This window comes from Dendropsophus ebraccatus, chromosome 11, assembly GCF_027789765.1.
Source record: "Dendropsophus ebraccatus isolate aDenEbr1 chromosome 11, aDenEbr1.pat, whole genome shotgun sequence".
Lineage (NCBI taxonomy): Eukaryota > Metazoa > Chordata > Amphibia > Anura > Hylidae > Dendropsophus > Dendropsophus ebraccatus.
Window position 1 is genome coordinate 41798745 of NC_091464.1, and position 25824 is coordinate 41824568.

Consider the following 25824-nt stretch of genomic DNA (forward strand, 5'->3'; position numbering starts at 1 on the left):
TATAGTTACGTAGGTGTTTTAATGTCTTATGATTGAATGTCTTTATTAGCCGATATACAGAATATGAACTGAAATGCAGAAGCCACAGTACCAGGGATAGCTTTATTCAGAAAGCCAAACAGCATTCCTCATAAACCAGGAGGCCATATGGTTTCTAGTGATCAAAGTCCAAACAAAATAAGAGTGACAAAACTATGGGAAACTAAACAAACAGAAGCAGCTGTGATCTGTCATGAGAATGATTTATGGAAAACAATTTAAAAAGACAAAAAAGCAAATGGTGTGGAAGATAGCTGATAATGGTGGGTCTATGCTTCAGGGCTGACGTGCATTGTTAGGTATGCTCTCATGAAGACGTGTCCTAAAAAATTACTTATACCTTCATATCACCTACCAAATGATAACAGGACAGTAGAGTGAGATTTGGGGGGCGATTAGAAACCAGAAGATCCTCAATTATAAGACTTAAATACAGCAAGAGGTCTGTGTGTACATCCAATGCAGCTTAAAATTAAGAAAATATTCATAGGTTTATTATATTCTACATAAACAGGATGCCACAATCTCTTTTTAAAGGCCAAACAGATATGCAGTATGTGCTGCTGGAACAAACAGGAAGCTAAATAGTTGCATATGGCCAACACGATTATTTTTACTGGTCATTGAAAACGACTTTGAATATATCTTGCTTATCCTTCAGCTTGAAGACACCATCTCAAGGTCTCAAAATGTTGGGGTTTTTAACATGATGACAATTACAAGAACCCATCATTACTTGCTGCCTAAACCAGAAGTCATCAGGCCAGTCCCCTGTGGCTCGTCTACCCTGCTGGCCTGGATTTATAGATCTCTTCATATAACCAGACAGGGAGAAATCTATAAATAAAGGCTGGTGGGGCAAGGAGAAGCTGCCACGGATGGCCACAATGACTCATGGTTCAGGAAGTGTTGACAGGTTCCCTTTAAACATAGTTGTTACCCTTGCATATCAGCCATGTTATGTATTACAAGGAAACAGGTTAAACATTATTGTAAGGATATACAGAATAAAAAAACAAAAAACAAAAACAAAAAAAAACAGAACGCATCATGAAGAATGGATGCTTTTAATATAGAGCTACCAGAGCACAGGCCTTCTCCATGCAGCAGCCATATTTCTTTCTTTCAAACAAATGATTTTTCCAGATTTTGAAAAGAAAAAGTGCAGTTTTGGATCTCATTCATTAGACATACCCACCAATCAGGCAACTCGCACTGCCAACTAGAGACATCCACTAAACATATCTACACAAGGAAACGACAGCTAGTCCACGGGTACACCGGGCAAAAGGCAAGTTCCTGCAATGCAGAAGGTTTGCACCAAGCTTCTTCAGATGTACCCATTTATAAATATGTACAAATCAATTACAGGCACTTGAAATGTCTTTGGTTGGAAGAAACCAACATTGCAATATTGTGTGTTCCTCCCTCCCCCTCTAGAAGGACACAGGACACATTCTCCTGGTGGGGTCAACAGGCAATGACTCCAGTTGTATCTACTGACAAGAAGATGGTTATGCTTCAGAGAGTGCAACCTGGAAAACATAAGAAATATGTCTCATTTGAATCTAGCAGGAACAAAACCACTAACATTGTGTTAAGTTAAAAAAAAAAAAAAAGTAAAAAAATTAATTTACCTCCAGCTTCTGGGGTCTCTGGCAACACCTTAGTGACCTTCCACCATAGTGTGTGCATAAGCAGCAATATAGGGCAGTTGGCACCCATGGTGAGCACTAGGTGTTAAAAGAGGTTTTCCACCCAAAATTTTTGCATTGTTAAAAAGCCCCCCCATAGCTTCATATGTAATGCTCAAAGCAAGTAAATACCTGTTCTGCGCCATCTTGGGGTTATTTCTCCCAACTCACCACCTCTCTATGCAAAATAACGGGAATCACTTCATCTTGCTCCTTCCTACTGGCCCCCACCTTCCCAGACACAGATCACATGTCCTCCTTCTCTTCAATGGTTTAATGGGCTGATTTAGCAATGAGACGGACGACATGTATGACAGTCTCCCCCCCACCCCCCCATCCCCACAAAGATGATAGTCTCCTTTAGCCACCAACTCCCTCCCGTGCTGCAAAGAGCCTGAGCAAACCAGAGCAACCCGCCCCCAGCACATAATAGACATTGGTAATGTAAAGCACACTACTGCATGGGGTATTTCCATACTTTTTGATCACTCTAAAAGTTGAGAGAAAAAAAAACCCAGAACAAATATATAATACCTTTTCAGAACAGAACTCAGCATTGTTTTGCCTCAGCTTGCTTGGGCGTCCCCTGATGACTGCATAGCAAAACATGGTGATAACCATCACAAATAGAAAATAGCTGGTGTCCATCAGATGCAGATTAATAAGAGAGCGGTCATCCTGGTAAAAGAAAAATTATGTAAGAAGTTGCCTTTTGTTATATAAATATATAAATTAAAAAACACACACACACACACACAAACAGGTGAGATCTGAAAATGATGAAAAAAATATATATATATTTAAAGCGACTCTGTACCCACAATCTGACCCCCCAAACCACTTGTACCTTCAGATAGCTGTTTTTAATCAAAGATCTGTCCTGCGGTCCGTTCGGCAGGGGATGCAGTTATTGTCCTAAAAAAATACTTTTAAACTTGAAGCCGGTGCCAAACAGGAGTATCTGTGCCCTAACTTTGCACAACCTCTCTGTCCATCCTCCCCACCCTCTTCATCATTAGGAATGCTCCAGGCAGATTGCCTCCTATTCCCCACCTGTTTAGCTCGGCACATGGGCTGGATCGTTAAGGACCTGTGCAATGTTCAGCATGTAGAAAATGTTCCAGTGGCATTCCTAATGCTGAAGAGGGTGGGGAGCAGGGACGGAGGGGTGGTGCAAAGTTAGGGCTCCCGTTGGGCACGGGGCTGCAAGTTTAAAAGTATTTTTTAGGACAATAACTGCATCACCTGCCGAACGGACCCCAGGACATATCTTGGATTAAAAGCAGCTATCCGAAGGTACAAGTGGTTTGGGGGGGTGGTCAGATTGTGGCTACAGAGTCGCCTTAAATTTTAGGTGCTAGGAGGTGCTGACTAATAAATCTGGTGCACCACTATGTGTCAAGGGCCTATTAGGCTATCGAGAGATGGAGGAAGAGAGAGATGTCGAGTTTACCTCAATACAATCTACTATTCTTGATAAACAAAAACCACATACTTTATATACAGTATAACTTTCTCCTGTTTTTTTAACATGGCCATATAGATTGGTCTTTGAGAGGACAAAATAATATGACACCAAAGCCAGAACCAACCTGGTATCCTACTGCCATGAAGGTGTTTACTTATATATACATTTGTCATCTGATGCATGACATTAGGCTGGAGGGTACTAGATATTAGCAATCTATTCGCTTCATTCTTCCTGGCACAGAATTGGGGCAGAGCCCTCTAAAATGAATAATGTGTTTCTGTGTTCTCAGCAAATAGATTTTACTATGAAGAATAACTGAAGACGTTACTAGTACTAATCAAAACTTTCCCCGGCTATACCTGGAAATTAAGAAGGGGCCCAACCAGTCAAGACTTTTGACATGTCAAAGGTTTTTATAAATGAGAAATAACACAAACACTTCTGATGCTTACAGGAGTTAAACCTGACGTGTAACCAGTGTTCCCTACTACGTAAAAAGGGTCCCCAACATAATCAAGATCTCTAACATTACGACCACCAAGTGTCGTAAGACAGCTTTGTCTCTCTTTTTCTATTTCCAACAACAAAGTTACAAACCAAAAATATACGGCCTTATTTTATTCCCATTACATATGTGGTACCCTATCAGGGGCCACAGTGCACAAAAGCAGTCCTGGCCTTCCAGCTGGGCAAGGAAATGAAGCAGGCCAGTTTACTTGGATGAAGATGGAGGTGACCAGAGAGTGAAGAAGCAGCAGTGCTGAATCAGTCTTGTGGTCAATTCATACTCAGGATAGTAAAAGCCCCCAAGGTCAGAGCCCACTGATCAGAAAGTGATGGTATATTCCTATGATATATCATCACTTTATGAGATTAGTATAAATCACAAAAATAATCTGCATGTAGCCCTAACAAGATAAGCTGAGAAGCTTCCATAATCACACACCCACCTCTGGAACAATTACGGTGAGCTTGGGATTTAAAGCATGGTACACCTTTCCAATAGCTCCCTTATAACACCAGAAGGGGTTATAGTCCTGGGCATACTTAGTCGCGGAGTCTCGAGCAGTGGTGAAGATCTTGTACCACAGCGTGGCATTGCTGTAGGTCTCAGGAATGCAATGAGGCGGTTGTCTACAAAACAGAAACAATATATTTTAGTTTACAGGGCATCATGTTATTCTTTGTGTAATGGACATCCTTAATCCACAACAAGAATATACTGAATACAAGTAGCACAGAGTTTTACTGAAATGTGATTACGCAGTTTCGAATGACTAAACTACAGTACATGTGAATCACAATGTGCCATATTGATCTGAAAGGGATCTAAAGTAAGAACAGGCCTAAACTATACAACAGTGGGGACAAAGGAGCATATTCCCTTACACAGGAGTGATGTCAGACTGTAAAGCTACTGATCCGTGATCTTTGGGGTATTAAACACCTTTACAGCTGAAATAAACTGTATATGCATCTGGCTCTCTGACAGAAAAATGAGTAATAAGGTACTCACACAGTGACTGGGAACACGTTGCTCACGGCTGTTACGGTCATACATGTGGTAAATACCACCTGCTCACAATGCCCATGGAGAATACAGTCATCTGAGTTCCAGGCAGCTGGCAGAGTAAATGTTATATTCATCTCCTCATGGGACTCTCTGCCTTAGAGGGGAAAAATAAAAATGGTATGTGTAATACCATGTGTATATGTGTAAATATTATATATATATATATATATATATATATATATATATATATATATACATACACAGTATAATATATATATATATATATATATATATATATATATATATATATATATATATATATATTACAGACCAAAAGTTTGAACCCACCGTCTCATTAAAAGAGTTTTATGTATTTTCCAGGGCTGGGGAGTCGGAGTCGTGGAGTCGGAGTTAGCTTTGGCTGGAGTCGGAAAAAAATGTTCCGACTCCAGCTTTAAAAAAAAAATCTTTATAAAATGTAGAATTGAATTTTGATATGAATTTTACAAGTTTGGCTCATGAATATACATTATGAGCAACATTCTAATAGAACACTGACCCTATTACATAAGGGGGGGGGGTCATTGAAAAAGTTGTCGGTCACTATTTGGCAGTTTGTTTCTGAGCTGGAAGAGTCCATTGTGTGGGGGGAGATCTGTGCTGTTCTCTTCCTGGATGACTGTATATGAGCAGCAGTGTAATATGAAGATATCCTGTGTAATATAGAGGAGGAGGAGAAGACATAAGTAGTGTAACAGTAACCTCTGTCCTCAGTGTGGTGTTTTCTCTCTGGGAGAAGATTGTGTGTTTTTCTTCAGTGTTCAATGGCTGCAGGTGTGTGTGTGCATGCTACGGCTGCACTAGGCTGTGTGTGTCGGTGCTATGGCTGCAGCAGGCTGTGTGTGTGTTGGCGCGCTATAGATGCAGCAGGCTGTGTGGGTGTGTGTGTATGCTATGGCTGCAGCAGGCTGTGTGTGTGTGTGTGCATGCCCCTACAGTGACCTTCTATATCACTGTGTGACCCCTCTCTATATCACTATGTGTGACCCCCTGTATATCACTATGGCTGACTTCTATATCACAGGGATCTGGCATTGTTAGCAGTGCTTCTTTAAAAAGTCAGTCGTTAAATTTTTTTTGTAAAAATCAATAGTCCAGGCGATTTTAAGAAACTTTGTAATTGGGTTTATTAGCCAAATATGCCATTATCTGCATGTAAAAACCCTTTTCCCAGGTCCCCCCTCCTCTCCTTTCTGTCATCCACTGCTCAGAATTAGTAAATCTCGACTGTTTTTTCATCAGTCGGATCTGTCTGGTCTATGGAGGGGGGAGGGGGGAGGTGGAAGGAGCGAGATTAGCTGGCAGCAGAGAGGTCAGTGGTGACTGTCAGAGGAGAGAGCCCGGATGTGAATGTAAATTAACTCTTTGTTGTCCTGTTTTGCTGCCTCTACTTTCTCTCTCCATAGGAAAACCATAAGGACAGAGGGAGAGCTTCAAACTGCTTTTTCATGATAAATTCATTTTTTGACTAATAAACCCAAATACAAAGTTTCTTAAAATCGCCTGTACTATTGATTTCTGCAATAAAAATTTAACGACAGTGACCCTTTAAGTATGGTGAATATTTAGTTAGAAACATAGAAGACTGTCAGCAGGAAAAGACCACCTGCTCCATCTAGTCTAGTTCTGAGTTGTTCAGGACATAGAGGCTGGAGACTGTCTGCATCCACTACACACACAGAAGAAGCTGCTTTATATACAGTATTCCTTTATTCACTCAGAAGTCGCCCCAGGATCATGTAGGACATTAGGGAGAAGCTGCTGAGCCAGTGTGATAAATAACTCCCCTGGTATATGACTGGCCATTTATAAAGGAGCAGGAGTCGGGAGTCTGAGTCGGTCCTGATAAAGTTCAGGAGTCGGAGTTGGAGTCGGAGCTGGAGTCGGAGCTGCGCCTTACCGACTCCACAGCTCTGGTATTTTCACGACTATGAAAATTGTAGATTCACACTCGAGGCATCAAAACTATGAATTAACACATGTGGAATTATATACTTATCAAAAAAGTGTGAAACAACTGAAAATATGTCTTATATTCTAGGTTCTTCAAAGTAGACGCCTTTTGCTATGATTACGGCTTTGCACTCTTGGCATTCTCTTGATGAGCTTCAAGCGGTAGTCACCAGAAATGGTCTTCCAACAGTCTTAAAGGAGTTCCCAGAGATGCTTAGCACTTGTTGGCCCTTTTGCCTTCACTCTGTGGTCCAGCTCACCCAAACAATCTCGTAGCACCCCATCACTCTCCTTCTTGGTCAAATAGCCCTTACACAGCCTAAAGGTGTGTTTTGGGTCATTGTCCTGTTGAAAAATAAATGATGATCCAACTAAACGCAAATGGCATGCAGCTGCAAGATGCTGTGGTAGCCATGCTGGTTCAGTATGCCTTCAATTTTGAACAAATCCATAACAGTGTAACCAGCAAAGCACCCCCACACCATCACACCTCCTCCCCCATGCTTCCCAGTGGCAACCAGGCATGTAGAGTCCATCTGTTCACCTTTTCTGCGTCGCACAAAGACACGGTGGTTGGAACCAAAGATCTCAAATTTGGACTCATCAGACCAAAGTAGAGATTTCCGCTGGTCTAATGTCCATTCCTTGTGTTCTTTATACCAAACAAGTCTCTTCTGCTTGTTGCCTGTCCTTAGCAGTGGTTTCCTAGCAGCTATTTTACCATGAAGGCCTGCTGCACAGAGTCTCCTCTTACCAGATGTTGTAGAGATGTGTCTGCTGCTACAACTCTGTGTGGCATTGACCTGGTCTCTAATCTGAGCTGCTGGTAACCTGCGATTTCTGAGGCTGGTGACTCGGATGAACTTCTCCTCCGCAGCAGAGGTGACTCTTGGTCTTCCTTTCCTGGGGCGGTCCTCATGTGAGACAGTTTCTTTCTAGCACTTGATGGTTTTTGCAACTGCACTTGGGGACACTTTCAAAGTTTTCCCAATTTTTCAGACTGACTGACCCATATTTCTTAAAGTAATGATGGCCTATCGTTTTTCTTTACTTAGAATTTAAATTACAGCAAGAAAAAAGTAGCTAACAGTCTATTCAGTAGAACTTTCAGCTGATTGTCCCAACCCCATTTATAAAGGCAAGAAATCCCACTTATTACACCAGACAGGGCATACCTGTGAAGTGAAAACCATTTCTGGTGACTACCACTTAAAGCTCAGCAAGAGAATGCCAAGAGCGTGCAAAGCAGTAATCAAAGCAAAAGGCGGCTACTTTGAAGAACCTAGAATATAAGACAGATTTTCAGTTGTTTCACACTTTTTTGTTAAGTATCTAATTCCACATGTGATAATTCATAGTTTTGATGCCTTGAGTGTGAATCTACAATTTTTATAGTTATGAAAATACAGAAAACTCTTTGAATGAGAAGGTGTGTCCAAACTTTTGGTCTGTACTGTATACACAGTATATTATTTTACAAAAACAGTAATAAAAACAAAAGGTCACTCAGGTAGAATAATAGCATGGACACAAAACGTCCATTTTATACCAAGTTAAGATATTTTCTATATTTATTTTTAAACGTATTATATATATTTCTAAAAGATGAAAAAAAATATCAACACATGGGGGGAGAACATAAATGTGATATAGGGAATTATTCCATATGAAAGTTTTGAGGTTAAAGGGGTACCCCGGAGACTAAAAATATATGTCTAACACATTGCTTTAATAAAGTTACATTACTTTGTAATATAATTTCATTTAAATAATTGTAGTAATGTAATAGTTGTAAAAATTTGGTTGTTTTTTACACTGCAATTTAAAGTGTCCCTGGGGTACTTCTACTATAACTATAGTGATCTCTCATAGAGATTATGATATACCCACACAAACACACTGCATAGATCATTGAGATCAGTGATCCATTGCTCTGGGCTGCTGGAGCCCAGAGCAATTGAGTGCCAAGCCAAGCTCAACATCATTGCAACGCTGAGGCTCAGCCCAGGTAGAAGAACAGATCACCGCTCAGGGGTGGGGGAGGAGGCAATCTGTCCACTAAACACAAGGAATGGGGTTTTTGTAGGCATTTAAATGCAGCTGTCAGTTTTGACAGCTGCATTTAAAAGTCTAATTAGAGAGCATGGCCATCAGCCTGTGTCCGCTATTAGCCACGGTCCCCCTCTCTGAACCCCCCCTAAGGGCGCGACGATGTACGGGTTTCAGCCTTTAATGGGGGAGGGGTTTGGTTATATTTTTAAAACCTTTTTCCCCCCACACTTTTTACCCCTAGGGGACTATTACAAGCAATCATTAGCTTGCATATACTGATCAAAGTTATGATATTTCATAGCATTGATTAGTAAGAAACAGACTCTAGATGCAGATCGCCAATCCAACAGAAGGGAACCAAGTATTATTCCTCTGTCAAGAGAAACTGATCAGGACCCCTGTAGTCACGCTGCAGGAGTTCTGATCAGTCTATGACAGGTACAGCTTCTGTCACGGACTACCTTAAACGCTGCAATCACTATAGATCACTTCTGCCTGTCAGTATGGCCGGCTCCTGACACATTAATGTGTGCCAGGCCGTTTACTCTGAAGCAGCACTGCACACATTAAAATCCTTTAACACCAGGAACATATACATGTATTGCAACTGCACAAGGAATCAGCAGTTGCAACATATATAGCCATATGGCTGACATGAAGGGGTAAAGTGTCACTGTCATTATAACTTTCAAAATCTAAACCAATAGTAAATGTCATATAAAGCATTTCTGCAATTTACATTGATTTTTATTCGATATCATGGGAAACACAGCACTTCCTGTGTTCTGACTTTTTTTTTTCAGAGTCTAAACACAGTAAGTCCCATGTTTTCCAGGCCATCTGCACACTCACAGAGAAGGCAGTCATGTGACTGACAGACACATTGAGCCGTAACACTTTGTTCAGGTCAGGCTTCATGTGTTTAGTCTCTTTTAGTCTCCGACGATTTCACAAACATCATACATTACCTGTCCAGGCGCAGGTCTTTTCCTTCTCCCGGTCCCGCGTGGCAGCATCAGCTTTGGAGCGGTCTGTCTGAGCTGACAAAGCGCTCAGCCAATCACTGGTCAGAACCGCCGCGGCCAGTGATTGGCTGAGCATTCTGTCAGTTTAGTCAGGCCACTCCGAAGCTGATGCTGCCGTGCGGGACCGGGAGAAAGAGAAGACCTGCGCCTGGACAGGTAATGTATGAAACAAGGGCTGCAAGGACATCGGTAACTATGTCACTGCAGCCCTTGCTAAAGATTGTCGAGCCGTGGAATAGGCCCAGTAAACGAGCGCCGATCTAGCTGATCGGCACTGGTTTACATCGTTAATCGGGCCCTGCTCGGTCCGTGGAATAGGACCCTAAGGTTTAATCATCATCCTTTGACATTTCACAGCCCACAAAGCATGGTAACTGCACTGTTGTCAGTATACTGTACACTGCATAAACCTTAGTATCCATGATGACTAGCAGTAAACAAACGAGACACCTTTAAGAAATAAAAATCTTATGGATACCTGTAAGACCAATCTGATGGCCCAAAATTGTGGAGGTCAGGTGAGTGATGTTCCGAGAATATCCTCCAAAAGGCTTCAGTGGATCCAATGTCAAGGTAACAGCTACAGAAATATTTATAGGTCCAGTGTCCTCTAAAGCTTGCGGTGTCTGAGTAGAGGATCGGGCCTGGCCCGTGGTGACTGTACTCTCTGGCTGTGTTGTATCATTCAACATATGTTTTAAAGTTTCATTCTCCGATATACAAAAGTCCAGGTTATTGAACCTCAGAAGAAATGTGTTCCAGTCCTGTTACATAGTTGAAAGGGTTGAATAAAGACTATAAATAAAGAGTTCATCACGTTCAACCTACAACCCTTTAGCATTGATCCAGGCTAAGGCAAATAACCCTTACAAGTCCCGTCTGGTGGGAAACATCTTCGGTAATTACTCCTCCCAGGGAGTGTCGATGCTCAGGGCCAGCCACTCTGTGACGCTACTGGCTATGCACCAACGCTCCCAGGTAGGCATGAATACTGAAAATGTCTCCAGCCAGCTGTGACTACTTAGTAGCTGAGGACCTTCCAAACGCCTACATTGGTATAATTTACAAAGTTCATTTTCTGGCCATATGAGTAACACTGATAGCGATTACTTATATACAATTTTGTTGTGATTGCTTCCTTTAAAAGCGAAGGTGTCATCAGAAAAGGGCTTATTGTATAAATAATGTTTTTATGTTAAATATATTTTTAAAAAGTTTTTGGTGACATTTTTTCTAATTTTCCATTTTTCTATTCATATGATAAAATCCTGATATCTTGCAGTTTTCATTCGCTCCACTGGGGCTAAAACCAAGTTGAGACTTCCTGTTGTGATAAGAGGAAGCTGCTGTAAAGTGATCTGTACAGCACTGCAGCAACATGTGACGCTAGTAGATAGAGGAGATAATAGCAGCTCCCTGTGGGATGACCTCTTCAAAGGTCAAGGAGACAGAGTCTGTCTATTGTCATCTATGTCAATTAGTGCTGCTGTTAAGCATTCCACTAAATGCTGTTAAGAACAGCCCAGGCAAGAAGACAGTCCCCATAACAATGTACAAAAAGTGAAATGAAAGAAATTACAGTTAGAAAACAGAAACAGATTAGAATAAAACAACAACTTTTAGTATGTAGGCGACACATGCCTTAAGTTAGGAAGTATTAACATACTAGAAGCCTTCTCTAAAGTAAAGTAAGTTCTTAATCCTAAGGCATACCCTATATGGTACCCCTTTGTTTACTTTTATTTATTTATTTTTTAAAGCATTTTATTCATATTTTCACAGTATGCCATCCATTTTTACTTCAAAGGAGTACCTTTCCTTTAGACAAACTTCAGACGTTTTGATCAGTGAGGGTTGCCAACAATTGCTAAATGAAGGGACTGACGTGGTTAGCTGAACCCTGGGCCCCATTGATTCTACTCATTTCCCTTCAGAGAACAGAGCATGCAGTATGCAAAGCAAAACTTGTAACTTTGTCAAAATGATAAGTGTCTGTTCGAGCGTTCTTTGATAACATTTCGGTATAGATGTATAGATGCTTAGACCTCCACCAATCACTATACCAAGCAAGGAGAAGTGCTTGGCCTCATTCACCAGTCCGCAAAATTTTTCCATAATTACCAACCCGCGATTTAAGAACAAATTTAGGGAATAAATGTTCGCAGGTCCACAATTAGGCTGAGATCTGTGCCGCAAAGAAATAGGACATGTCCTTGTGCGGACACACAATTGCGGGGCGTCACTGTCCATAATGTAGTGGTCTGTGAATTGCGGACCACTACAGACGTGTTAATATAGCCTCAGTGCTTCTCTCCATGCCTTGATGCAGGAAATGGATTCTATGGAGGTTATTTCCTTAATTGAACAGCTAGACATAAGAAGAAGCGCCCAGCTAGCAAGTTCTAGCCATTAGTGTGTGAGTGTGTGGGGGGTTTGGACATTCAGATTCTACTGATCAAAACTTTTAATGCGTCTCTATGACATTTTAATACAAGCAAGAAGCTACCCTGTGGATACACTTCTATTAACAGATTTTCACATATCCTATTTTGTCAGGGATGAAATGCAGCACATGACTTTTCCTGCAAAATCTGGAACAGAAATTTTTAAACAGTCTTAATCTACTTTACATTTTAAAGCGACAGTCCAAGAAAACATTTGTTTCCCTACAAACAGTAATTTGTCCTATCAAAGCGACTGCGCTGGTAATTCACGACCAAGACAGGAGCCCCGCTGATCCGACATCACATGATCACACATCAGACTTATGTGTTCCCTTAGTGTCTGCTGTGTGAACCAGAAGTCATTTTCACTATTCATACCTAAGGGTATGACACTGAGCCAGACTAAGGGTATGACACAGAGCATATGACAGAAACGACTAGAGAATGTGACTTCCAGTTCATATAGCAGACACTGTGGGGATTCTGCAAGCCCAATGTGTACTTACATGAGGGAATTGCTGAACAAACGGGCTCTTGTATGCACATAAAGCTCCCATAACCAGCTCGGCCATTTAGCTAATCTTGATTACTATTGGGGAGGGAAAAACAGATTTGCCTGGAGTGCTGCTTTAATATTTTGAAAAATATAGTTCTCAGAAGACACTGTACCTCTGTCATCTCTGGTGACTTAATTTCCTTCATCTTAAAGAAGTAGCCAAGCGTGAGGAAAGCTATGGCCATACCACTGACACTGACCATAAAGACCACCAGAGGGGGCCGACTACTGATGTACGACTTCAGGTTCTCCAGGGGATGCAGATTCAGCAACATGGTGATGTATGAGCCCTGTGAAAGAGAAGAGAAGTCTTTATCACTCAGACGGCTCGGTCTAGTGCTCCTGGAGACATGAATACATTTCTTTGATAACCTAGAGAAGGCGTTACACATTTATATACTATAGACTATAGAGTCCTTCATTGGTTTCCAAGTTCAAAAACATCATTTATCTTCAGCTTCATGTACACTGCAGAACAATGGAGTCTCGCCAATGTAAACCTTTACATTTTCAGACCAACAGGTGCAAGGGAACAAAGAGGACTGAACCAGGAACTGCAGGCTGGGCCGGGCTGTCCGGAGCGCCAGAGGTAACAAGATCTGCTTACTGGACTCCGTCCAACTGTGCACACGTCAACATTAAAGGGGGACTCCCATCTCCAATATTTATGTCATGTCAGAGATGCAGTGCCAAAACTCTGGGGTTCTGGAAACTGCAGAGATCACACTCCTGTGCTGTGTCCACAATCAGGCTGCCAAACACTGACAGAAAGTGTCATCTGAATTCCCGGCTATACATATGAACACTCTGCTGCACAGCCAAACATTCTTCATGGGGAGGGAAGGGGTAAGTCACAGCCAAGCAGCTCTAGCACCAGCTTATCCTTCTTAGAACAAGAGGATCAGGCGGCAAAAATCTTGCATGCCTGACCCTTCTCTCTACGGCAGGCATGTCCAAACTTTTTTCGAAGAGTGCCAAATTTGATGAAGTGAACATGTGCGAGGGCCGACCATTTTACATGCTACATGCTATATGCTTTATAACACAGGCAGATAATAGCAAGCTGGATACCTGGGGGGCCGTAAAAGTTCGGAACGCGGGCCGCAAATGGCCCTCCGGCCAGACTTTGGACATGCCTGCTCTACGGACATCAGCTGTCAGAAAAGAGTCAGGAGACGTCGAAGCATCCTATACAGCCGACTGAACCAGCTGCCACAGGGCATAAGGTATAGGGGTCCCTTTAACCTCTATGGGAGTTACAGAAACAGACTAAAGGCCCTATTCCATGGGCCGACAGCAAGCAAACTAGCGTTATTGGCGCTCGTTTACTCCTTGTTCTCCACTTGCTGCCACCGCCATTCCGCGCAGCTGCAGCGAGCGGGTGAGTGTGTGTGTGTGGGGGGGGGGGGGGGGGGGGGGGGGGGTAATGGGGCGCAGGGAGCTGCCCGGGTGATTGCTAGATCGTCCAGGCAGCCCATAGGGGATCGTGGCGGTCTGCTGCCGCTGCTCCTATTCCACAGATCCGACCGCAGCTCACTGCTATCCGGGTTGTTTGCCTTTCAACATGTTTGACAACATGTAAGACAAACGACTAGAGATGAACGAACCTGGAGCATGCTCGAGTCGATCCGAACCCGAACTTTCGCCATTTGATTAGCGGTGGCTGCTGGAACTTGGATAAAGCCCTAAGGCTATGTGGAAAACATGGATATAGTTATTGGCTGTATCCATGTTTTCCAGACAACCTTAGAGCTTTATTCAAGTTCAGCAGCCACCGCTAATCAAATGCCGAAAGTTCGGGTTCGCTCATCTCTACAAACAACGCAACGATCAGCCGACATGAACGATGTCGGCTGATCGTTGCCTTTTATTCCACAGGACAATTATAGTTCGTAACGGCCGACTTCGTCCGAATACGGCTGATAATCATTCCGAGGGCCTTAAGGCAGCCCGACAACCAACTGTTTCTGACTTCCTGACCACCACAAGGGTGTTGGAGATGGGAGTATCTCATGCATATAGTAATATTAGGACTGATGTCTATGGGGCTATGCTGTACCTTTGTAGTCATCTGACTTCAAAAGAATTTTCCATCAGATTCACAGGGAAGTGGACCCCACAGCCATCTTATTATTATTAGCCTCACCACAAAGTCTGCAGTGTTCTGTTGTGTGCCATGTTGGCAACTAGGAGTATGGCCGTGCAGCTATAAGAAGCTGCCCCTATTCGTTGCAGCATATATGGCTGAGGCTGACAGATCCGTTTTAGACTGGACAAATGTGGATACAGTACATAACAAAGGCTGTAATAACTAATGTGAGCCAGATCTTAGAAAATAATCTCACAGCCAAAGAAATCCAAGAAATCCAAGCACTGCAAATAAAAGAATGTTGGTTTTCATAAGCCAACAGTCCTGTATTATATTGTTTATAAGTTTCTCTCTTTCTTTCGACAATTTGACCAGCTTTGTAAAACGATTATTTTTCATTCACTTTCTCTCACTATACTACATATGTAAACCCCTACATTAATTTATTTTCTATTTTATTCCTGAATAACTAAAAACAAAGTAACTTTAAAAAAAAAAAAACTTGAATAAAAAGTTTTCCACCCCCCCCCCCCCCAGTAAAGCCCTAAACATTTCCATGGTAACAGACAACATACAAACCTTGAGTTGTCTGATCCTGCAGTCACGTTGCCATCCAAGATGTATAGGACAAAGATTTTTTACATTGTCTGTTACCCTGGAGACATATGGGTCTGAATATGGACAAAAAAAGGGCAGGAGGTTTTTATTTTAATAGTAATTGCAAAGTGACCTTATTTCCTTTAAAATGGATAAAAAAACAAACAAAAAAAATATTTTTTTCAAAAGGTGTCTCTGCCCTTGAAGTGACCGCCTACAAACTTCTCTTAGCAGCTATAGTGAACTATTAGGATCATTACAGCAATAATGAGGCTAATAAATTTTTCCAATGCCATTATAAAAAGTCAAAGTCTACTCTTACCAACAAAGCTTCGGCCTTTATACCACCTAAAGTAGTGGCAAGGGCGCAGATAGCTGCTCACGTGTTTCATGCCCTTCACAGAGAGATCACAAGTATTTTACATTTCCTCACAGACAGCATGGAAATATGTTTGTTGACAATCTGGAGAACATTATTTCTCAGAATTATAAATATTCTATAAACCACTTTAAAAAGGCTTACGCATATTAGGTGGATGTAGGCTGGACAAATTGTGTTTTTGGAGATCCTGACGCTCTCTGAATATATTAACCTCCTCCCGCCGCCGCACTGTTAATTAACGTTGCTGCATCCTATGCCCGATGCTGCAGCAACGTTAATTAACGATCCAAGATGACACAGGCGTAGGCTCTGTGCCTGTCATCTGCGGCAGGTCCTGGCTATCAGTGATAGCCGGGGACCTGCCACAACTATCAGCAACAGAGCTGTGCTCCGGTGCTGAGAGTTAACCCTATAGATACTGCGGTCAGCATGACTGCAGCATCTATAGGGCTCCTGACAGAGAATTCTCCCTCTACAGAGGGAGAACTCTCTGTCCGGTGTCCATCGGGGCTCTGCAAAGTGATCCCAGAGCCCCGATGGTAGCCATGGAAATCGGAAGCCTCAGGCTTCCAGTCTCCTGGCTATGGAGGCCGGGAGGGAAGGCTGGGCGTGCGCCCATGAGCTCTGCCCCCTCCCCTCTCTTCCCTGCCACAAGATAGTAACAGCGGCAGGGGACAGCGGAGAGGGGGCAGACACCGGGACATCAGCTTATGGGATTATTATGATCCCATAAACTGTTGTCCTAAAACGACCTGGGCATTGAGCGATCAATGACCCATGGTTGTGAAAGGGTTAACACGCCTGAAACCTGAGCTGTCATGGGAGATAAGCAACGCCAAAAGGTGTCTGGCAGCAGCTCATTTACTTCTCCCTTTTTGAGAACACACACGCACGCTCGGCTGAGATAAATGTGGAGATGTAAGGGCCCTTTTACACAGAAAGATTATCTGACAGATTATCTGCCAAAGATATGAAGCCAAAACCAGGAACAGACTATAAACAGAGATCAGGTCATAAAGGAAAGCCTGAGATTTCTCCTCTTTTCAAATCCAGTCCTGGCTTTGGCTTCAAATATTTGGCAGATAATCTGTCAGATAATCTTTCTGTGTAAAAAAGCCTTTAGGGCCCAGATTATCTAACATATTATCTGCCAAAGATTTGAAGTCAAAGCCAGAAATGGATTTGAAAAGAGCAGGAATCTCAGTCTTTCCTGCCTGACCTGATCTCTTTTTATAGCTGGTTTCTGGCTTTGGCTTCAAATCTTTGGCAGATAATCTCTGTGTAAATGGACCCTAAGGGAGGGTAGAGAAGAGCAGCTGATGGCCGTCTGTTTTTAGGACAAATGGGCTACTACCAATAAGGCTGCAACTACAACAGAGAGGGGCGTCCCCCACCAGTTGTCATCATGTATATAAGACACAGATGGAAAAGCAGAAGTATTATGGTGATATGCTGAGAGTACAATACGTCGGGCAGAATGGCCACTGCTAGTGTGCTCTTCACTGTCTATAAGTGGGCACCACCAAGCTATGAACAGAATTATCTCATGAAGCATCATGTGATACTTTGTTTGCAATGCAATACTATAACATTCTAATGTAGTGATTAATAAAAGTTCAAAGCGCATAGTAAAAGCTGGAAGTGCTAAGGAGTATAAAGTGAAATAGCAGTAATATGTGTTATCCTCACAGAAGAGAGGAAACACAACAGGATGCAGCAGCCCATCCATGACATCCTGCAGGATATAACCTCTCAAGGTGCAAAACTTGGATGCAGAGGAGTCAGGAAGTTCTTCCGTAACAAGGCTGGGGGAGGCTGGTTATAACTACAGCTCTAGAATACCGGGCTCTAGCTCTAGCTCCGGTGTACAAAGCATGTTCTCCAACTATATTTTACAATAATTTCAACTTTTAGGGTCCAGAATGAGAAGTCCTTTAAGGTGTTACATGGTGCAGAGGGCTCAGCTCTTGTAGCGCTGTCACTATGTTATCTCCATATATTCAGCCGCACATCGTACTATAATAATTCTTCTGTCTGACCTTGTGCTCGGTGCTTTGTTTCTAAGCGCCTGGAGCTACAGGACACATTGTTCAGCCAAGACTAATTTGCTTATACTTCTGCAACGTGTCCCTGCCCTGAGCCGTGTCCACGGGATCTGGCCAACATACGAGCAGCCTGGTGCATGCAAGTAACAATCCTTAAGACTTCATTAATATTTGCACAACAAGGTACAGCCTGTCCAGTCTCTTTTGGTCCTTCGTTTGCTGACGTCCGGTGCCTGTAATGTTGGTTAGATGCATAGTGCACTATGGCACAAAGATTCTGGAAATCATTCCCCAAGTGTTACATGAAAGTTTTCTACTGCATGACATTGTATCCAAGAAACAAATCTATGGGGAAGAATCAAGATGCATCTGAGGCACAAAGACATGAGCTCAGAGCATGTTACATTACAGAGAATACTACTTCTGGCAGCACAGGTATTGTCTATAACAATCTGCATTGAATATACAGGGCTGCCCACCCGCACTCTCTGCTGCTCTGTATTTCTATTGTACAAACTAGGGACAGGGAGAAAAAGTTCTGAATATCTGGACCCTGACTTATCAAAACTTGCCCAACCTAGGACGTGTAAGAAGTTTTGTAAATGACATGGACACTGAGCGTCACTTCACGAGACTAGTCCTCGCTCTGAATAATGAGAAATGAAGCATAAGGAGAATGGAAGCAAACATAAGATAGCGGTCAGGAAGTGATATTATACATGTCTCCAGGACAGTAATGGACGGGTCTCCTGCCCCTCAGCCACAGCCTGCATAGTCTTTTCTGGGTCATGTAATTATTTCTAACAAGTACAATTACAATGTAATGCGATGACAGGCCGGCCTTCACTCACCGGCACAATGAGTAAGGCTGGCTTCACACTGCGTTTTTGCAATCTTTTTAACGTATACATTTTATGGAAAAAAAAAAAAAAAACGGATGCAATTGTGTGTTATCTGTTTGGATCCGTTTTTCCATTGATTTTCATTATAGAAAAATACAAATTGAAACGGATGCGTTTTTTTTAACGGACACAAAAGTAAAATAGACTATGTTTTTCTGTCCGTTAAAAGTAACCAATTAAAGATGGATACGTTAAACAGATTGCAAAAACGCAGTGTGAACCCAGCCAAACTTAAAGAGGATGTACCACCTGAAGCCACGGATCGAACGGCGAAGGCGATGCCGCGGTCCGTTTTCCGGACCGAGGCCCGATTCCCGTGCACGTCGCCGTTCTATGCACCAGAACCGGCAGTGCTCAAACACTGGAGGTAGGCCGGCCCGCCCCCAGTGGGAGGGAATTCACTCCACTGTATGACGCGGCTCCATTCATTCTAAGGGAGCTGTGTCATATAGGGGAGGGAATTCCCTCCCACTGAGTGCGGGCCGGGCTACCTCCAGTGCTTGAGCACCGGCCCGTTCCGGTGCATAGAACGGCGCCGTGCACGGAAAACGGACCGCGGCACCGGCTTCCCCGTGTCGGCGCCGTTCGATTAGTGGCTTCAGGTTAAAGAGGATGTACCTGGTGGTACATCCTCTTTTAAGAAAAAGCAAGTGCTAGAAGCAGATTTGCAAGTCTCACTAGGCCCATGTGCACGGCACAAGATGGGCCTGTAGGAGAGTGTTTACAACTAAAATAAGAGGCAAAGGGAGATATAGAATGGGTGCAAAGCAGTCTATGGCTGCTGTATAACAGGCATTCTTAAAAGGGCTTATCCATGCTACAAAAACATGGCCACTTTCTTTCAGAGACAGCCCCACACTTGTCTCCAGCTTGGGCGGGGTTTTGTTGCTCAGTTCCAGTTCTTGTCTCCAGTTCAAATGCGATTTGCAATTTAAGGGGTAATCCAGGGCTACAAAAACATGGCCACTTTCCTCCAGAGACAGACCCACACTTGTCTCCAGCTTGGGCGGGGTTTTGTTGCTCAGTTACATTGAAGTGAATGGAGCTTAATTGCAAACCACACCTAAACTGGAGACCAGAGTCGTGCTGTCTCTGAAAGTGGCCATGTTTTTGTAGCTCTGGATAACCCCTTCAAGCTCCATTCACTTCAATGGAACTGAGCAGCAAAACCCCGCCCAAGCTGGAGACAAGAGTGGGGCTGTCTTTGGAAGAAAGTGGCCATGTTTTTCTAGCGCTGGATAACTCCTTTAAGAGAGATCTGTGGCCTCTCCTGACCTGTCTGCCTTAGTCATCACTTGTAGTCCCTGTGACATAACATTTCTGGACCATCTTTCCTCTGTTATTCTTACTAGAAATGTGTCACTAAAAAGCCAACTGGGTGTTACCGGCTGGGGGAGTATCCTGCACAGTCTGACACTATCAAAGCTGTAACACCCAGTTGGCTATTTAGTGGTAAATTTCTAGTAATAAACAGAGAAAGGGTACAACACAGAGATATAGGAAAGATGTTCCAGGATTGTTATAATGTAGGGAATATAAGAATGGATTCAAACAAGTTACAGGTCCTCACAAATTCAGCCTAAAATACATTATGGGCCCTTAAGGCGCTATGGACCATCTGCTTCCCTTGAAAGCAAACTAACAATCTCCAAAACATAATGGACTTCCATAAAGCATACGGCATAAGCTGAGGAGCCATCGGGACTCTGCAGGGTTATGAGCGATTACTATTACCTGTAGTAATAACAGTATATATGTTATTACTAGACCTATTCGCTATGCTGTTCCATACTGTAATCACGCCTGAGCTCTAGGCTCATTTCAAATATTTAGGAACGGCCTATTTGTCATCCTTCTGTTTTTTCCCCTCTGTGACTGCAAAAAGTAACTAAACTATTGTGTTCATACGTTTTCTATAGCTGCACCCAGAGCATCTGTTCCTTTTGTTATATTAGTTCTTGTCACACAGACCAGGTATACAGCATATGACCATGTGCTGGGGATGTGGTGTGTGACACAGACCAGATATACAGCGTATGACCATGTGCTGGGGATGTGGTGTGTGACACAGACCAGATATACAGCGTATGACCATGTGCTGGGGATGTGGTGTGTGACACAGACCAGATATACAGCGTATGACCATGTGCTGGGGATGTGGTGTGTGACACAGACCAGATATACAGTGTATGACCACGTGCTGGGGATGTGGTGTGTGACACAGACCAGGTATACAGTGTATGACCATGTGCTGGGGATGTGTAGTGTGACACAGACCAGATATACAGTGTATGACCATGTGCTGGGGATGTGGTGTGTGACAGACCAGATATACAGTGTATGACCATGTGCTGGGGATGTGGTGTGTGATACAGACAAGATATACAGCGTATGACCATGTGCTGGGGATGTGTAGTGTGACAGACCAGATATACAGCGTATGACCATGTGCTGGGGATGTGGTGTGTGACAGACCAGATATACAGCGTATGACCATGTGCTGGGGATGTGTAGTGTGACACAGACCAGATATACAGTGTATGACCATGTGCTGGGGATGTGTAGTGTGACACAGACCAGATATACAGTGTATGACCATGTGCTGGGGATGTGGTGTGTGACACAGACCAGATATACAGTGTATGACCATGTGCTGGGGATGTGTAGTGTGACACAGACCAGATATACAGTGTATGACCATGTGCTGGGGATGTGTAGTGTGACACAGACCAGATATACAGTGTATGACCATGTGCTGGGGATGTGGTGTGTGATACAGACCATGTATACAGTGTATGACCATGTGCTGGGGATGTGGTGTGTGATACAGACCATGTATACAGTGTATGACCATGTGCTGGGGATGTGGTGTGTGACACAGACCATGTATACAGTGTATGACCATGTGCTGGGGATGTGGTGTGTGACAGACCAGATATACAGTGTATGACCATGTGCTGGGGATGTGGTGTGTGACACAGACCAGGTATACAGCGTATGACCATGTGCTGGGGATGTGTAGTGTGACACAGACCAGATATACAGCGTATGACCATGTGCTGGGGATGTGGTGTGTGACACAGACCAGATATACAGTGTATGACCACGTGCTAGGGATGTGATGTGTGATACAGACCATGTACAGTGTATGACCATGTGCTGGGGATGTGGTGTGTGACACAGACCAGATATACAGTGTATGACCACATTCTGGGGATGTGGTGTGTGACACAGACCAGATATACAGCGTATGACCATGTGCTGGGGATGTGGTGTGTGACACAGACCAGATATACAGTGTATGACCATGTGCTGGGGATGTGGTGTGTGACACAGACCAGGTATACAGTGTATGACCATGTGCTGGGGATGTGGTGTGTGACAGACCATGTATACAGTGTATGACCATGTGCTGGGGATGTGGTGTGTGACAGACCATGTATACAGTGTATGACCATGTACTGGGGATGTGGTGTGTGACACAGACCAGGTATACAGTGTATGACCATGTGCTGGGGATGTGGTGTGTGACCATGTGCTGGGTCAGAGTACTTTGTGTGTGACACAGGTATTGTCTCTCTGGTATATATTCTGCAGCACCTGTATCCCTGACGTCTAGAGAAGAGTGAACCCGACTTTTCTGCATTTAATCACGGTGGCTGGAGAAGTTAGATGCCGGCCTAGGGAATCTTGGAAAACATGAATAAAGCCATAGTCCATAGCCATTTCCAGAGCTGCATCCAACCTCTCCAGCCACCAGTGATTAAATGCAGAGTGTTCAGGTTCAGATGAAGCAAAGGTTCCCATCTCTACTAAAGACCAAACGCTGGGACTGAGCAGTGACCTTATAACCTGTGTATACAGAAGTTGTGATGGCTACTATGTGCAGCCCCGGGGGTCCTGATCGGTGCACATGCTGTATGTCAGAGATAGGGAACCTCCAGTCCTGCAGCTGCTGCATAACTAGGATTCCTATTAGGCCTGGACAGCCAATGATTTGCATGGTGGGATATGAAGTGTAGGCAATGATTCCTCAAGCAGTAAGTCTGCAGCCTTAGGTGCAGCTACCAGGAACGGTCTGATCCAAGACAAACGGCATTGGGACGATTATATAAACCTTATTACATATACATATATAGCATCCGTGTCAATATATTTATAGAGCAGGTGATTATCCACAGTTACACATGCATTATTCATAGTACATGCCACCATCACACTCCGCTTATTACATACATACAGACATACCTGCCTCTAACATTAATATCAATCAGCTTATAACTGGTCATCTGGAGGCATAATACATAGTACATGCCACCTCCAGAACCCTATTACTAATACACATAGCTGCATAATGTTTCCCAGCCATCCCAGGCCAGCGAGGTTACTGCAGGTGGCTTGGAGTCGGGTCTAAGACGGCCAGTGTGCTGCACTGCTGAGGACATGCCAGATCTAGAGATGAGCGAACCGGGTTCGGGTTCGAGTCGATCCGAACCCGAACGTTCGGTATTTGATTAGCGGGGGCTGCTGAACTTGGATAAAGCTCTAAGGTTGTCTGGAAAACATGGATACAGCCAATGACTATATCCATGATTTCCACATAGCCTTAGGGCTTTATCCAACTTCAGCAGCCACCGCTAATCAAATGCCGAAAGTTCGGGTTCGGATGGACTCGAGCATGCTCCAGGTTCTCTCATCTCTAGCCAGATCCTCCCTCAATTTCTTCTCCTGAAACAAAACAACAATGAGTGCAGACGTCCCCCTCCCAATACCTGCACCCCATCTCTTCCTCCATAACCATCTTCCAGGTGACTGATAAACTGTACACAACAATGGAGAACTGTTCCAGTATCCCATGTCCTCCTCTACTCCCTGCCGTACCCTCTGCAGTTACTCCCAGGGATGCACATAGTACACTTGCTGGTTGGACCCATGTGATGTCACCCTAGCCTTATAACTAGGCACTGGCACAGCATACCAGTGTGGGCGCAGACCTATTAGACCGGGTGTTTCAGGCACTGGCATAGTATTAGACCAGTGTGGGCGCAGACATATTAGACCACAGGCGCTGGCACAGTATTAGACCAGTGTGGGCACAGACATATTAGACCACAGGCGCTGGCACAGTATTAGACCAGTGTGGGCACAGACATATTAGACCAGGTGTTTCAGACGCTGGCACAGTATTAGACCAGTGTGGGCACAGACCTATTAGACCAGGCGTTAGAACAGTATTGGACCAGTGTGGGCGCAGACATATTAGACCGGGTGTTTCAGTCGCTGGCACAGTATTAGACCAGTGTGGGCACAGATCTATTAGACCGGGTGTTTCAGTCGCTGGCACAGTATTAGACCAGTGTGGGCACAGACATATTAGACCGGGTGTTTCAGGCCCTGGCACAGTATTAGACCAGTGTGGGCGCAGACCTATTAGACCAGGTGTTTCAGGCCCTGGCACAGTATTAGACCAGTGTGGGCACAGACATATTAGACCAGGTGTTTCAGGCACTGGCACAGTATTAGACCAGTGTGGGCGCAAACATATTAGACCAGGCACTGGCACAGTATTAGACCAGTGTGGGCGCAGACATATTAGACCGGGTGTTTCAGGCGCTGGCACAGTATTAGACCAGTGTGGGCGCAGACATATTAAGACTGGGTGTTTCAGGCACTGGCACAGTATTAGACCAGTGTGGGTGCAGACCTATTAGACCAGGTGTTTCAGGCACTGGCACAGTATTAGACCAGTGTGGGCGCAGACCTATTAGACCAGGTGTTTTAGTCGCTGGCACAGTATTAGACCAGTGTGGGCACATACATATTAGACCGGGTGTTTCAGGCGCTGGCACAGTATTAGACCAGTGTGGGCACAGACATATTAGACCGGGTATTTCAGGCGCTGGCACAGTATTAGACCAGTGTGGGCACAGACATGTTAGACCGGGTGTTTCAGGCGCTGGCACAGTATTAGACCAGTGTGGGCGCAGACCTATTAGACCAGGCACAGGCACAGTATTAGACCAGTGTGGGCGCAGACATGTTAGACCGGGTGTTTCAGGCGCTGGCACAGTATTAGACCAGTGTGGGCGCAGACCTATTAGACCAGGCACAGACACAGTATTAGACCAGTGTGGGCACAGACATATTAGACCGGGTGTTTCAGGCGCTGGCACAGTATTAGACCAGTGTGGGCACAGACATATTAGACCGGGTGTTTCAGGCGCTGGCACAGTATTAGACCAGTGTGGGCACAGACCTATTAGACCAGGCGTTAGAACAGTATTGGACCAGTGTGGGCACAGACATATTAGACCGGGTGTTTCAGGCGCTGGCACAGTATTAGACCAGTGTGGGCGCAGACCTATTAGACCAGGTGTTTCAGGCACTGGCACAGTATTAGACCAGTGTGGGCGCAGACCTATTAGACCAGGTGTTTCGGCCTGGCCATGGTCTGCTGACCTGAGCTCACAGCTGGCAGCTCCTCAGGGTACAGGCCAGGGAACCCATGATGAGGAGGGTAGAGCTGGCACCAGAATGACACCCTCTGCTGTATTTGCCCACCTTAGTGCCACCACCATTGCCCCCCAGTCTGAGCTGATGCTGCAGCGATCCCCCAGCATGCCCCCCGGCCTTGGGCTGTTCTCTCGGAGCGCTCAGTGGCAGATTAGGCCGGAGCCTATGAGCCGTGTGACTATGGCAGGCAATGAGACTTGTGGCCTCTAGCACACATCGCCATACACAGCGCTGTCACCTGTACAGTAATATGCAGCAGCGCCCCCCCTGGTGCGGGGCAGCCACAGACACACCTGCTCCCAGCACAGCTCACCTCAGAGGGCGCCCCCTGGCGTCAGCCTGTCCCCCCGGTGCCCGCTCTCAGGCGCTCGGTGACGGGGCCCCGGGCTCGGTCATGTCTGCTCCGGCTGCGCACTCTCCCGTTCTCCTTCACTTCCTCACTTTCTGTTTCCGGAGGTAACGCAGGCGACCTGTCACATCAAGCCCCGC

General features: G+C 44.4%; 1 protein-coding gene across 1 annotated transcript; it reads right to left on the bottom strand.

Annotated features, from left to right (window-relative positions):
* On the bottom strand, nt 1-25824 carry TMEM248 (transmembrane protein 248). The gene is made up of 7 exons (XM_069945239.1): nt 25649-25824; nt 12921-13097; nt 10286-10571; nt 4721-4871; nt 4155-4338; nt 2268-2411; nt 1-1574 (listed from the first exon to the last, which is right to left on the bottom strand). Exons 2-7 carry the CDS (start codon nt 13080-13082, stop codon nt 1554-1556), a joined length of 948 nt encoding a protein of 315 aa, XP_069801340.1. The 5' UTR covers nt 13083-13097; nt 25649-25824; the 3' UTR covers nt 1-1553.